Raw genomic sequence first — 16,006 nt, forward strand, 5'->3', positions numbered from 1 at the left:
ATTTAAACTCAATTTTTCACAATTCCTGACATTTAATCCTAGTAAAAATCCCTGTTTTAGGTCAGTTACGATCACCACTTTATTTTAAGAATGTGAAATGTCAGAATAATAGTAGAGAGAATGATTTATTTCAGCTTTTATTTCCTTCATCACATTCCCAGTGGGTCAGAAGTTTACATACACTCAATTAGTATTTTGTAGCATTGCCTTTAAATTGTTTAACTTGGGTTAAACGTTTCAGGTAGTCTTCCACAAGCTTCCCACAATAATTTGGGTGAATTTTGGCCCATTCCTCCTGACAGAGCTGGTGTAACTGAGTCAGGTTTGTAGGCCTCCTTGCTCACACACGCTTTTTCAGTTCTGCCCACAAATGTTCTATGGGATTGAGGTCAGGGCTTTGTGATGGCCACTGCAATACCTTGACTTTGTTGTCCTTAAGCCATTTTGCCACAACTTTGGAAGTATGCTTGGGGTCATTGTCCATTTGGAGGACCCATTTGCGACCAAGCTTTAACTTCCTGAATGATGTCTTGAGATTCAATATATCCACATAATTGTCCTTCCTCATGATGACATCTATTTTGTGAAGTGCACCAGTCCCTCCTGCAGCAAAGCACCTCCACAACATGATGCTGCCACCCCGTGCTTCACGGTTGGGATGGTGTTCTTCGGCTCGCAAGCATCCCCCTTTTTCCTCCAAACATAACGATGGTCATTATGACCAAACAGTTCTATTTTTGTTTCATCAGACCAGAGGATATTTCTCCAAAAAGTACAATCTTTGTCCCCATGTGCAGTTGCAAACCGTAGTCTGGCTTTGTTATGGTGATTTTGGAGCAGTGGCTTCTTCCTTGCTGAGTGGCGTTTCAGGTTATTTCGATATAGGACTTGTTTTACTGTGGATATAGATACTTCTGTACCTGTTTCCTCCAGCATCTTCACAAGGTCCTTTGCTGTTGTTCTGGGATCGATGTGCACTTTTAACTTTTGCCCTCCTTCCTGAAATGTATGACGACTGTGTGGTCCCATGGTGTTTATACTTGCGTACTATTGTTTGTACAGATTAACGTGGTACTTTCAGGCATTTGGAAATTGCTCCCAAGGATGAACCAGACTTGTGGAGGTCTACAATTGTTTTTCTGAGGTCTTGGCTGATTTATTTTGATTTTCCCATGATGTCAAGCAAATACGCACTGAGTTTGAAGGTAGGCCTTGAAATACATCCACAGGTACACCTCCAATTGACTCAAATGATGTCAATTAGTCTATCAGAAGCTTCTAAAGCCATGACATCATTTTTAATTTTTTTTTGTTGTGATACAGTGAATTATAAATGAAATAATCTGTCTGTAAACAATTGTTGGAAAAATGACTTGTGTCATGCAGAAAGTAGATGTCCTAAATGACTTGCCAAAACTAGACATTTGTGGAGTGGTTGAAAAATAAGTTAATGACTCCAACCTAAGTGTATGTAAACTTCCGACTTCAACTGTACGTTACATACATTAACACAATACATATATTGCAAGTTAGATGTCATACAAAGTACAATTATCCTCACCTCATACGTTCCATTCTTATTATCCACCACCTCTGTCTCCGTGGTTACCGCCCCGTCCATCGACACTATCTCGGCCCGCAGCGCCGCGTTGCCCGTCTTCACCAGCTCACTGTCCTTGTCCTTGGTCGTCACGGTGACGGTGGTGTGCTGGCTAACCAGGGCGTGGCGTAGTCCCTCTCCCGTGGCGACGGAGGTGTGGCCTACGGCTCCTGTGGTGATGAGCACACCCAGATTCTGGATGGAACGACGAAGACCCTCTGTCTCCACCTGGCAGTCAAGATGGCTGTTCTCATGGGGCTGGGAGGGGGCAAGGGAAGGCTTGTTAGGTTTAACCAGCATCCCTATGGCTTCGTCCCGAATGGCAACCTATTCCCTATATAGTGCACTACATTTGACCGGGGCCCATTTGGGACATATACAATGATGATATAGGCTATGTATATATGTGAAACAAACAAACAAACGTGTCCACAAACCTGTTCTGGGTAGGTGTGTCGGGCCAGGGCGCTGACCCTCTCTCCCATCTGTTTCTGGACCAGCAGAACCTCTGTAGCACTGCCATGGCTCAGAGCCTGTTCCGTAAAACTACTGCAGCTCTGGATGTTGTCCTTACCCTGCAGGAGAGAGGAGAGCTGGGCCTGGAGCACCTACAGACAGAGAGAAGAGGAGAGATGCTAAGAGAGGGAGGAGAGGAAGGAGGGATAGTTGAAGACAGGGAGGAGAGGAAAGAGAGAGAGAATGGTAGGTAGGTAGTCAGAAACAGAGTGAAGAGAAAGGGAGAAAAAGAGGTAAGACCGTGAGAGAAAGAGAGTCGAGAGATAGTCATTCACAGAAGCAAGAGAGAGACAGACCATCAATGTGTCCCAAATGACCCCCTATTCCTTATACAGTGCCCTACCTTTGATCAGGTCCTGGTCAAAAGTAGTGCACTAAATAGGAAATAGGGTGTCATTTGGAACAGCAGACCTAATCCGGTTGCAGGTACCTTCTGCTTGGTGCAGCAGATGTTCTCCAGGTCAGTGATGAGGGTGGTCTTTCTGAGGTGTAGCGCCCTCTCTAGTTCCTCAAAGGTACTGCTGATCTCTGTCACCGCCTCGTTCTTCCTGTCAGTCAGCTGCTTGGAGATCTCCCCTACCAGCTCTATAGCAGCCCTCAGCTGGGGCAGCCTGGGACAGGAAGAGGAAACAGTATACTGTCACAACTTCACAGTCAGATCAAGTAACCAACGGGCATGAATAGAGGAACTGACTAAATGTGTGTGCAATTTCCATCGATCTTCAGTCCTCCATTAGAAACTGAAACGTAGAGACTGGAAAACTGCACTCTGGTACTTTGTCATTGCACTTACCAGACTTATCCAGTGTGTACACACACAGTGGTCAATGAACTCAGAATAGGGCTTTAACAACCCTAAAACCGTCCATCATTACAGTCAGAGCAGTATAGACCGGTTTACCATCCAGTACCTGTTGCGTATGGCATCCAGCTGGGTCTTCAGGGCTCCTTTCTGTTGCTCCAAGACATCTCTCAGAGGGACAGTCACATGTTCCCTGTGCTCTCCTTCAGTACACTCCAAACACATGGCAGTCTCACACGACTCGCAGTAGAACTCCATCACCTGCAGGGGGTGGAGGGGAGCAACACACAGCACAGCTCAACACACATGATGACTCACTACAGACCAGGCAGGTTCATACAGTGACAAGGTCAAACATGGATACATTTACTCAATGTTTAGGGGCTTGTAATTGGTGTGAATCCACAATTGTGAACAATACGCTCACTTCAATAAAAAACTGGCAAGGTCGGCCCTCAGACATTCTTCCTTCAACTCAGATACGTACTGATTTAGCTAGTCCATGGCGCATATCGACTAAGCGTCTCATAGTAGGAGTGATGACCTAGGATCAGTTTGGCCTTTTAGATCATAATGAATCAGATTATATGGACAGATTCTAGATCAGCCCTCCAGCTCTGAAATGTTTTGTGGATACAGGTACTGATCTAAAATCAGTTGTGTTCACTAACAGTCAGCGACGCCAATGTGTCATCAATTAGATGCCAGACCTTTCCCACTTTGTTGGGGCAGCAGAGGGATAATAGAAGCCTACCTTGCCCTCGTGGTTGGGGCAGGAGAGCGGCTGGCAGGCGGCAGCAGCACTGACTGACTCCAGCACACTGCAGGCCTCTGGAGGAGAACACTCTGGGTCCCTCTGCAGCACCTCCATCAGGTTGGTTATGAAGAAGTTGTTCTGCAGCGCGGCCACGCCCTTCTCTGGCAGGATGGACGTCTGACGACACACGGGACACGATAGTGTCAGGGACTGAGGGGGGATGTAGTTCTGTAGGCATCTGGAAAAGACAGGAGAACAACAGGGATGGCTTGTTATAAACCATGTCAAGTTAATGGTGCTCATCACATTTAGACAAATGTCAACCCTTTCACCAATTGGCACCAATACAAAGGGTCAAGTCAAGGAGGTTACAACATTGCTGCAGCCCTCTCCAGAAGATGATGTGAACAGAACAGACAGGGCAGAGGACAGAGCAGATGTCAGTGAGCTGTGTCTGGCAATATGGAGAGCAGAGAGTGCTGATGAGAGCATTCCTGTCAAGTGAGAGTAGCAGGGGTGGAAAGAGCTGCTAGCTGGCAGCTCCACTGAGGACTGTGCCACCATCAGGAGAATGCTCACTGTTCCTCTGTGTTCTCCTTTCTCTTCCTCCATCTCTCTCATGCTCTCCATCTCTAGCTGAAAGGTGCTTGTGACCCCTCTTCATGTGAATATGTGGTGGGATGGGTGAAGCAGAAGTAGCCTGGCACCCTCAGGAGAATGCACCCTGCTCTCCCTCCACCAGGCCTGGGGAGACTGCCTGTCACCTTAAGTCACTGGGAAGCCAAGCTGATAAGGAAATCTCTGGCATACACATACTGTACATGACTCTCATGACTTTATGCCATAACACATACATGACTCTCATGACTTTATGCCATAACACATACATGACTCTCATGACTTTATGCCATAACACATACATGACTCTATGCCATAACACATGACTCTCATGACTATGCCATAACACATGACTCTATGCCATAACACATGACTATCATGACTTAATGCCATAACACATGACTCTCATGACTTAATGCCATAACACATACATGACTCTCATGACTTTATGCCATAACACATACATGACTCTCATGACTTTATGCCATAACACATGACTCTCATGACTTAATGCCATAACACAGGACTCTCATGACTTAATGCCATAACACATGACTTTATGCCATAACACATGACTCTCATGACTTTATGCCATAACACATACATGACTCTCATGACTTTATGCCATAACACATGACTCTCATGACTTTATGCCATAACACATACATGACTCTCATGACTTAATGCCATAACACATACATGACTTTCATGACTTAATGCCATAACACATACATAACTTTCATGACTTAATGCCATAACACATGACTCTAATAACTTAATGCCATAACACATGACTCTAATAACTTAATGCCATAACACATGACTCTCATGACTTTATGCCGCAAGAACTTACCCTCTCTCGCAAACATGACCTCATGCCCTGACCTAGTTCAACAACTCACTATTGCAGGGCAGGAAATACATTTTCCTTAGATTAAAATAAGTGAGAAATACATCTGGTAAAGTAGTTTTGCAAAGACCATTCATTTGAGTTAATTTCCTCCTACACACAGCAGGATCTACCAGACCCCAGCAGAACCTTGGGATTGTGCCAGTAGTTAAGGTTAGGGAGAGGTAGGGTTCAAATCTCTTCTCACAGAAGGTGTGTAGTCAGAGCAGGATTTCAGTGTTGCGGTAGTGGTTAGGGTGTAGGGTAGGGTTCCCCAACTGGCTGTGATTGTATTTGCCCCCCCCACGAGCCAAAAATCAAATAAAAAAAAATAATGTAATTGTTGGACATAAAAGACTGTAAAAACACCAGCAAATCAGCTCCAAGTGATTTTAATTTTGGACATCTGTTCCAAAGTATTCCCACGCATGATAGAGATATATGTGATCATATACAAATGTAAGCAAGTTTTGAAATTATGATGTTTTAGTCAAATATTATATCTGTTTGGGCTTCTAGCGGTCAATCAGCAGTCTACAGATTATTTGTCATTATGTTCCGGCCCCCTGATCATCTGCTCAAGAACAAATCGGCCTGCGGCTGAATTTACTTGATGATCCCTGGTGTATGGTGTATGGTAGAGACTTACTTCTCACAGAAGGTGTGTAGGCAGGGCAGGACTTTAGGGTTGTGGTAGTGGTTAGGTGTATGGTGTATGGTAGAGACTTACTTCTCACAGAAGGTGTGTAGGCAGGGCAGGACTTTAGGGTTGTGGTAGTGGTTAGGTGTGGGTGTATGGTAGAGACTTACTTCTCACAGAAGGTGTGTAGGCAGGGCAGGACTTTAGGTTTGTGGTAGTGGTTAGGTGTGGGTGTATGGTAGAGACTTACTTCTCACAGAAGGTGTGTAGGCAGGGCAGGACTTCAGGGTTGTGGTAGTGGTTACGTGGGTGTATGGTAGAGACTTACTTCTCACAGAAGGTGTGTAGCAGGGCAGGACTTTAGGGTTGTGGTAGTGGTTAGGTGTGGGTGTATGGTAGAGACTTACTTCTCACAGAAGGTGTGTAGGCAGGGCAGGACTTTAGGGTTGTGGTAGTGGTTAGGTGTATGGTAGAGACCTACTTCTCACAGAAGGTGTGTAGCAGGGCAGGACTTTAGGGTTGTGGTAGTGGTTAGGTGTGGGTGTATGGTAGAGACTTACTTCTCACAGAAGGTGTGTAGGCAGGGCAGGACTTCAGGGTTGTGGTAGTGGTTAGGTGTAGGGTGTATGGTAGAGACTTACTTCTCACAGAAGGTGTGTAGGCAGGGCAGGACTTCAGGGTTGTGGTAGTGGTTAGGTGTGGGTGTATGGTATAGATTTACGTCTCACAGAAGGTGTGTAGGCAGGGCAGAACTTCAGGGTTGTGGTAGTGGTTAGGTGTATGGTGTATGGTAGAGACTTACTTCTCACAGAAGGTGTGTAGGCAGGGCAGGACTTCAGGGTTGTGGTAGTGGTTAGGTGTAGGGTGTATGGTAGAGACTTACTTCTCACAGAAGGTGTGTAGGCAGGGCAGGACTTCAGGGTTGTGGTAGTGGTTAGGTGTGGGTGTATGGTAGAGACTTACTTCTCACAGAAGGTGTGTAAGCAGGGCAGGACTTCAGGGTTGTGGTAGTGGTTAGGTGTGGGTGTATGGTAGAGACTTACTTCTCACAGAAGGTGTGTAGGCAGGGCAGGACTTCGGGGTTGTGGTAGTGGTTAGGTGTGGGTGTATGGTGTATGGTAGAGACTTACTTCTCACAGAAGGTGTGTAGGCAGGGCAGGACTTCAGGGTTGTGGTAGTGGTTAGGTGTGGGTGTATGGTAGAGACTTACTTCTCACAGAAGGTGTGTAGGCAGGGCAGGACTTTAGGGTTGTGTTAGTGGTTAGGTGTGGTTGTATGGTAGAGACTTACTTCTCACAGAAGGTGTGTAGGCAGGGCAGGACTTTAGGGTTGTGGTAGTGGTTAGGTGTGGGTGTATGGTGTATGGTAGAGACTTACTTCTCACAGAAGGTGTGTAGGCAGGGCAGGACTTTAGGGTTGTGGTAGTGGTTAGGTGTGGGTGTATGGTAGAGACTTACTTCTCACAGAAGGTGTGTAGGCAGGGCAGGACTTTAGGGTTGTGGTAGTGGTCCAGACAGATGCTGCAGACCAGGAACTGTTTGTCTATCTGCCGAACCACTGGGCTGGTGCTGCCCGTCTCACGCTTCGCCATGGCGACAGACATTCACAGGGAGAAGGAGCACAAGCACCTTTTCACCTGAAGAAAGAGAGATGAGCAGGTGAGAACACTGTTAAACAAGCTGCATTACGAATACCGACTCTTTTCCCTGGAGGGTATCCATGCTTACTTTTCTTCATAGATTGTCGAAGCATTGGATTGGTGTGAATTAATAGAAAATCATAGTGTAACTATGGAGAAAGAGGAGGCCCCACCTGACCATACGAAGGGAGGACAGGATCACAATCTGTTCAAGGCTTTACAGGAGTAAGATGTCATTGTATAGAATAATTACTTGATGACCAGAAACAGTATCATCATCATCATTAGGAGATAAAGTCAAGGGTACTCTCCTAGTTTATCCAACCATATCCCTATAAACACAGATGATCGATCCATTATATTGACCAGATTCTCTATTGGCCACTCTTACAATGTAAATAAATGTTAACAAATGGCAGGAAGGCAGTAGGGAGGAGGCAAGATCAGGTGGGACTATTCTAGCCATTGACAGGGCATATACGTGTGTGAACATGCAGAACGGTTACCCCAGCCACAAAGTCAAAATTGTCTATATCGTATTCCTGAAAATAAACATTTGCTCTTGATTTAAATGTAATTTTAAGGGTATGGATAGGCATAAGGTTAGCAGTGTGGTTAGGTTTAAAATCACATTTTAAGAAGATAAATTGTAGAAATAGGAGGGTGGGTAAAGGTAATTGAACTAAATGACTTATCGCTCAGTAGCACTAACTTCTATCATCATGTGCTTTGAGAGACTAGTTAAGGATCATATCACCTCTACCCTACCTGACACTCTAGACCCACTGCAATTTACTTACCGCCCCAATAGGTCCACAGACGATGCAATCGCCATCACACTGCACACTGTCCTATCCCATCTGGACAAGAGGAATTCCTACGTAAAAACGCTGCTCATTGACTTTAGCTCAGCATTCAACACCATAGTGCCCTCCAAGCTCATCCTTAAGCTCTGGGCCCTGGGTCTGAACCCAGCCCTGTGCAACTGGGTCCTGGACTTCCTAACGGGTCGCCCCCCATGTGGTGAAGGTAGGAAACAACACCTCCACTTCGCTGATCCTCAAAACAGGGGCCCCACAAGGGTGCGTGCTCAGCCCCCTCCTGTACTCCCTGTTCACCGATGACTACGTTGCAATGCATGCCTCCAACTCAATCATCAAGTTTGCAGACGACACAACAGTGGTAGGCTTGATTATCAACAATGATGAGACAGCCTACAGGGAGGAGGTGAGGGCCCTGGTGGAGTGGTGGCAAGTAAATGACCTCTCCCTCAACGTAAACAAAACAAAGGAGCTGATTGTGAACTTCAGGAAACAGCAGAGGGAGCACGTCCCTAACCACATCGAAGGGACCGCAGTGGAGAAGGTGAAAAGCTTCAAGTTCCTCGGCGTACACATCACTGACAGGGTGAAGAAGGTGGAAAGCTTCAAGTTCCTCGGCGTACACATCACTGACAAGTGAAGAAGGTGGAAAGCTTCAAATTCCTCGGCGTACACATCACTGACAGGATGAAGAAGGTGGAAAGCTTCAAGTTCCTCGGCGTACACATCACTGACAAGTGAAGAAGGTGGAAAGCTTCAAGTTCCTCGGCGTACACATCACTGACAGGGTGAAGAAGGTGGAAAGCTTCAAGTTCCTCGGCGTACACATCACTGACAAGTGAAGAAGGTGGAAAGCTTCAAGTTCCTCGGCGTACAGATCACTGACAGGGTGAAGAAGGTGGAAAGCTTCAAGTTCCTCGGCGTACACATCACTGACAATTGAAGAAGGTGGAAAGCTTCAAGTTCCTTGGCGTACACATCACTGACAGGGTGAAGAAGGTGGAAAGCTTCAAGTTCCTCGGCGTACACATCACTGACAGGATGAAGAAGGTGGAACAGCGCCTCTTCAACCTCAGGAGGCTGAAGAAATTTGGCTTGGCCCCTAAAACCCACAAACTTTTACAGATGTCAAGCTGTATCACCGCCTGGTACGGCAACCACGCCGCCCACAACCACAGGGTTCTCCAGGGGGTGGTGCGATCTGACCAACGCATCACCGGGGGCAAACTACCTGCCCTCCAGGACACCTACAGCACCCGGTGTCACAGAAAGGCCAAAAAGATCATCAATGACAACAACCACCCGAGCCACTACCTGTTCACCCCGTTATCATCCAGAAGGTGAGGTCAGTACAGGTGCATCAAAACTGGATTTGAGAGATAGAAGCTGTTTTTCAATCTCAATTTCAAGGCCATCAGATTGTTAAATAGCCATCACTAGCCGGCTTCCACCCGGTTACGCAACCCTGCACCTTAGAGGCTGCTGCCCTATATACATAGAGACTTGGAATCACTTTAATAACAGAACACATACTGTATTCTATTCTACTGTATTCTAGTCTATGACACTCCAACATTGCTCAATCTAATATTTATATATTTCTTAATTCCATTATTTTACTTTTATATTAGTGTGTATCGTTGTGAGCTGTTAGATACTACTGCACTGTTGAAGCTAGGAACACAAGCATTTCACTAAACCCACAATAACATCTGCTATATATGTGTATGTGACCAATAAAATTTGATTTGAGACTTTGTGACTGTGGTAACTAGTGATGATCAGGCACAACTTCGATATACAGTAACACTTTCTACTTTTTTCTCAAAGTTGCCAGGATGCCACGTGTCCATATTATTTCCGTACACTCATAACGTAATCATTATGAAACTTCTAATCGATCAAATAACCCACACGCAACAAAAAATCCTCGCTTGGTGTGCAATCCCCCCTCCCCCTACACACACACACACACACAAAAACGGCAACTGCTGGGGAAGACAGATTATCCCTCTCGCGTCACCTCTTCCTCTCTGGTATAACCCAGGCAGTCTCTTTGTCTTCACTAACAGACTCTAGCTCCTTCAGGGGGACTGAGGCAATAACTAAGGTAATATTACTGAACTGCTTCATGACTTAATGACTGGGGAGACAAATGGATCCATGTGATTACGATTACAGGGCCAGAGAGGGCCAGAGGCCAGAGAGGGACAGAGGGCCAGAGGGCCAGAGAGGGCCAGAGAGGGCCAGAGGCCCAGAGAGGCCCAGAGGCCCAGAGAGGGCCAGAGGGCCACAGGGCCAGAGAGGGCCACAGGGCCAGAGGGCTCAGCTCAAAGGCAATCTAATTATCTACACCACCAGCAGCAGTCATACATTCATCACCCAGTGTGAGGAAATGAACCATTTCACTCAAACCCACAGACATAGAAGTCTGGACTGATGATCGCTGTCAGAGGTAACAAGAGAACATGGCTGAGCCCAAAATGGTACCCTATTTCCTTTATAGTGCACTACTTTTGATCAGGTTCTATTGCCCTATGTAAGGAATATGGTACTATTTCGGACGCAACCCATCAACACATTTTTGGGATTTGTTTCTCTGATTTATATATTACGTTTTTAGGATATAGTAAAATGACAAATCAGCGGTTTGAAGTAGGCCTAGAGACAGTAATGATGTTGATAGGATATCTGCACATAAAGCCAGAGCTGGCATTACAATGATTTTTATCAGTGGGTCAACTCCAGATTACTGTCTATATGAACACAGATTAACAGTGTAGAGATGCCATGCTGTACTGTCTATATGAACACAGATTAACAGTGTAGAGATGCCATGCAGTACTGTCTATATGAACACAGATTAACAGTGTGGAGATGCCATGCTGTACTGTCTATATGAACACAGATTAACAGTGTAGAGATGCCATGCTGTACTGTCTATATGAACACAGATTAACAGTGTAGAGATGCCATGCTGTACTGTCTATATGAACACAGATTAACAGTGTAGATATGCCATGCTGTACTGTCTATATGAACACAGATTAACAGTGTAGAGATGCCATGCTGTACTGTCTATATGAACACAGATTAACAGTGTAGAGATGCCATGCTGTACTGTCTATATGATCACAGATTAACAGTGTAGAGATGCCATGCTGTACTGTCTATATGAACACAGATTAACAGTGTAGAGATGCCATGCTGTACTGTCTATATGATCACAGATTAACAGTGTAGAGATGCCATGCTGTACTGTCTATATGAACACAGATTAACAGTGTAGAGATGCCATGCTGTACTGTCTATATGATCACAGATTAACAGTGTAGAGATGCCATGCTGTACTGTCTATATGAACACAGATTAACAGTGTAGAGATGCCATGCTGTACTGTCTATATGAACACAGATTAACAGTGTAGAGAGGCCATGCTGTACTGTCTATATGAACACAGATTAACAGTGTGGAGATGCCATGATGATGACATGCTGTACAACACAGATTAACCCCTACATCACCAACAACATACTACCATGAAGTGGTAACTATTAGTGACAACTGTACATAGACATACTGCTCTAACATGGTCAATTCACATTCACGAATCAAGCAGCAGTTTCTCTCACAATCTGTAAATATACCATATTAGCATATATATATATATATATATATATATATATATATATATATATATATATATAAAAACATGTTTTGGGTTGACTACTTGATAGATGCTGTATGGTCTTTGTCTTCTGAGAGCCAGGTCATAAAGACATTATGGGGTAGGCCTATTGTATTGTCACAGCAGGACAGAGCAGAGCCTGAGCCACAACCACAGCATGGCCTGGAGCAGATCACTGTGACACCAGCCACATGCCACTCTGATGTCCTGATACAGACAGGCCTTATTATAGACGCTGTGGAGATGAGAGACGAAGGTCTACTAGTATCAGACCACTGCTACACCACACTAGTACAACCACCCACAGTCCTACCCACAGTCCTACCCACAGCTTAATCAGACCCAGTGCTACTGTACAGTACTATTATACCACATATCAGACCCATTGCTACTGTACAGTACTATTATACCACATATCAGACCCAGTGCTACTGTACAGTAATAGTATACCACATATCAGACCCAGTGCTACTGTACAGTACTATTATACCACATATCAGACCCAGTGCTACTGTACAGTACTATTATACCACATATCAGACCCATTGCTACTGTACAGTACTATTATACCACATATCAGACCCAGTGCTACTGTACAGTAATAGTATACCACATATCAGACCCAGTGCTACTGTACAGTACTATTATACCACATATCAGACCCATTGCTACTGTACAGTACTATTATACCACATATCAGACCCAGTGCTACTGTACAGTAATAGTATACCACATATCAGACCCAGTGCTACTGTACAGTACTATTATACCACATATCAGACCCAGTGCTACTGTACAGTAATAGTATACCACATATCAGACCCAGTGCTACTGTACAGTAATAGTATACCACATATCAGCCCATTGATACAGCCCAGTGTTCCCACAAGCCACACGCCTACCCCAACACATCCGCCCACTTGCTGCAACCGTTCCATAACCTTGACGCTTTATTTTAGCTTCATATGTAAAAGCTTGTCTTATTCTTCTACATTTATTTTATTATTCTTCTATATTAGGCTTGGTAATAAGTATGTCCTTATGCAGAAGCAGTCATAAGCAGTCATCCCCGTTTAGGTCCTAGTCTCAGACAGCATTGATTAAAAAAAGAAAGGACATTCTACTTTAAAATGAAATAGCCAGTCCTTTTATGACTCACTACACTCTTAGGAAAAAAAGGTGCCACTCGAAGAGTTCTTCAGCTGTCCCCATAAGAGGACCCTTTTTAGATGCAAGTAGAACCCTTCATTCCCCTTCCATGTCGCACCCTTTCTGCAGCCCTTTCTCTTTACCTAGAACCGAAAAGGGTTCCACCTGGAACCAAAACTGTTCTCCTATGGGGACAGCTGAAGAACGCTTTTGGAACCTTTTTTTCTAAGTCTGTACTCTCTTATACGACAACCTGTTATGTAGTGATGGTTGTCTGCTCTGCAAAGTACGAACACAAATCCATTTTTGTCAGTAACACCTAGGATTATGTATAGATCATGTTTAAAACGAGCAGGTTGAAATGACTTTTGAAATTATATTTGTGTTGCAAAGATCTCAAAGCAGGTATTCATAGTCTGCATCTCAAATGGCACCCCATTCCATATACAGTGCACTCATTTTGACCAAGGCCCATAGGGCTCCAGTCACGAGTAGTGCACTATATAGGGAATAGAGTGTCATTTGGGACTCAGCATTACTGGGTGATACAACATGGAAGGTTAGCAGGGATAGAAAGCGGTATGCTACAAAAGAACAAACTGGCCTTAAATCTGTGGGCCTTAAATCAGGCGTGATAAGAGAACAATGGCCACACTGTCTAAAATAACGTATTCACTGAGTGCAGGAAATACTGTATCACAAACAGCCAATTTTGGAGAAAATGTTGTGTTAAAAAAGGACATGTAAGGACAGGTAATATTATGCTATACAGTTTCAGGCCATGCCTGTGAGTGACCTAGATAGAAACTAATCCAGGGAATGGAATACAGGGACAGGGGGGAACTCCCTGATATGTGAGAAACATACACACATAGACATCCTACAATTCACTAGAGTGGATGATGTCATAGACCTGCATTTTTAGTCAGGTTGCTAAGACGCCAATTTCCACTCTAATGAATTATACAATCGCTAATCTCTATGCTTCAACCTTGTTTCTACAGAAATGTCCAGTGGCTCACCCGTCACATCTTTACCACCACTGCCCTGATGCAACTAATCCAGAGAATGAACGTGAATACAAGACTGTGTTAGTCTGCTGAGCTAACGCAAGTCTTCCCTTAGAGAGAAACGTCCACTCACCTTTCACATCTTCACCACCACCACAGCCTGTAGTGTAGGACTGTAGTCTGGACTCATCTTTCATGTGCTGGGCTTGACTGAGGCTCGGTCAGTAATCTCTCCGCAGAGACAAGTCAATTCAACTGATCTCTCAGTCTGACTTCTCTGCTCTGTCCAGTTCTGTTCTGTTCTGTTGGAGCAGAGGACCCGCAGACCGCTGGGCCTTGGGGCTTTCTTAAAGCTCTCCTGCTCTGCTCACAAACAGACCACAATGAATGCTGTGATTCCCTCCTTCTTTACCCCATCTTTCTGTTCTCCCTCCTGGCTGTCATTTTCTCTCTCTGGTGGTTATTTATTTACACACCAGACTGTGAGATTAGTCGCTTGGCACAGTAGACAAAGCAAAGAGCTCTTCTCTGTGTAGCTCTCCAGGCAGTTAGCTCCTTTCTCTGTTGTGTTGTTCTGGTGCTGAAAGAGGAAGGAGTAAAAAGAGGAAGCCTTAAAATGTCACTCCCCAAATTCCTCCCTGGTTCCTTCCCCTGTACCTCCTCCTGCCTGACTTCCAGCTGGCCTAGAGAGCTGAATAACAGTAGCTCTGAGAGGACCACCTGTCTGTATATCTGTCTCTCTCTCTCTCTCTGCATGCCTGTCTGTATATCTGTCTGTCTGTCTCTCTCTCTCTGCATGCCTGTCTGTATATCTGTCTGTCTGTCTGTCTCTCTCTGCATGCCTGTCTGTCCATCTGTCTGTCTGGGAGCAGTAGTAGGTACATAACAGTAGTATGGTGGTAGGGATATAGCTTCTATACACAGAGAGAGAGAGAAGCAGGGAGCTAGCTTCTATACACACACACACACACACAGAGAAAGAGGGAGCTAGCTTCTATACTAGAGGTCGACCAATTCATCGGAATGGCCGATTTCAAGTTTTCATAACAATTGGAAATCTGTATTTTTAGACACCAATTTGGCCGATTGTTTTTTCTTTTTTCTTTATTTAACTAGGCAAGTCAATTAATAACACATTCTTATTTTCAATGACGGCCTAGGAACGGTGGGTTAACTGCCTGTTCAGGGGCAGAACGACAGATTTTTACCTTGTCAGCTCGGGGATTCAATCTTGCAACCTTACAATTAACTAGTCCAACGCTCTAACCACCTACCTTACATTGCACTCCACGAAGGAGACTGCCTGTTACGCGAATGCAGTAAGCCAAGGTAAGTTGCTAGCTAGCATTAAATTTATCTTATTAAAAAACAATTTCCGATTGTTATGAAAACTTGAAAATCGGCCCTAATTAAATCGGCCATTACGATTAATCGGTCGACCTCTAGTTTGTAACTCTTTGCCTATCCAAGATAGTGTACATTTGGTCCGATTGCACTTGCTACGGCTTCCACTAGATGTCAACAGTCTTTAGAACCTTGTTTCAGGCTTGAGAGCTGTTTCAATCAGGTGTCTGGCAGAAGGCCATGAGCTGGTCACGCGCGTGGCCATGAGAGCGACCTGCGTTCCATTGCATTTCTAAAGACAAAGGAATTGTCCAGTTGGAACATTTTTGAAGATTTATGTTAAAAACATCCTAAAGATTGATTCTATACATTGTTTGACATGTTTCTACGAACTGTAACGGAACTTTTTGACTTTTCGTCTGGTGCTCGCGCCTCATGAATTTGGATTTGTGAAGTAAACGTGCAAACAAAAAGGACATAAATTATGGACTTTATCGAACAAAACAAACATTTATTGTGGAACTGGGATTCCT

The 16,006-nt window shown here is 44.7% G+C and overlaps 1 protein-coding gene across 3 annotated transcripts in view; it reads right to left on the reverse strand.

Moving 5' to 3' along the window:
- LOC110507668 (tripartite motif-containing protein 3) overlaps positions 1-16,006 on the reverse strand; it is a 42,757-nt gene that overhangs the window by 7,780 nt on the left and 18,971 nt on the right. Inside the window, exons 1-7 of one of the 3 annotated variants that reach the window (XM_021587799.2) lie at positions 14,263-14,701; positions 7,280-7,458; positions 3,673-3,913; positions 3,028-3,179; positions 2,547-2,727; positions 2,038-2,208; positions 1,562-1,858 (exon numbers count right to left, since the gene is read on the reverse strand). In XM_021587799.2, coding sequence (XP_021443474.1) covers positions 1,562-1,858; positions 2,038-2,208; positions 2,547-2,727; positions 3,028-3,179; positions 3,673-3,913; positions 7,280-7,425 — 1,188 coding nt within the window. In that variant the 5' untranslated portion in view covers positions 7,426-7,458; positions 14,263-14,701. Of the gene's footprint in view, positions 1-1,561; positions 1,859-2,037; positions 2,209-2,546; positions 2,728-3,027; positions 3,180-3,672; positions 3,914-5,831; positions 5,879-7,279; positions 7,459-14,262; positions 14,702-16,006 lie in introns of those variants that run through there. The other 2 variants (XM_021587798.2, XM_036965530.1) reach the window with 2 other exon arrangements.

The sequence above is a fragment of the Oncorhynchus mykiss genome, chromosome 27 (assembly GCF_013265735.2).
Source record: "Oncorhynchus mykiss isolate Arlee chromosome 27, USDA_OmykA_1.1, whole genome shotgun sequence".
Taxonomy (NCBI): Eukaryota; Metazoa; Chordata; class Actinopteri; order Salmoniformes; family Salmonidae; genus Oncorhynchus; species Oncorhynchus mykiss.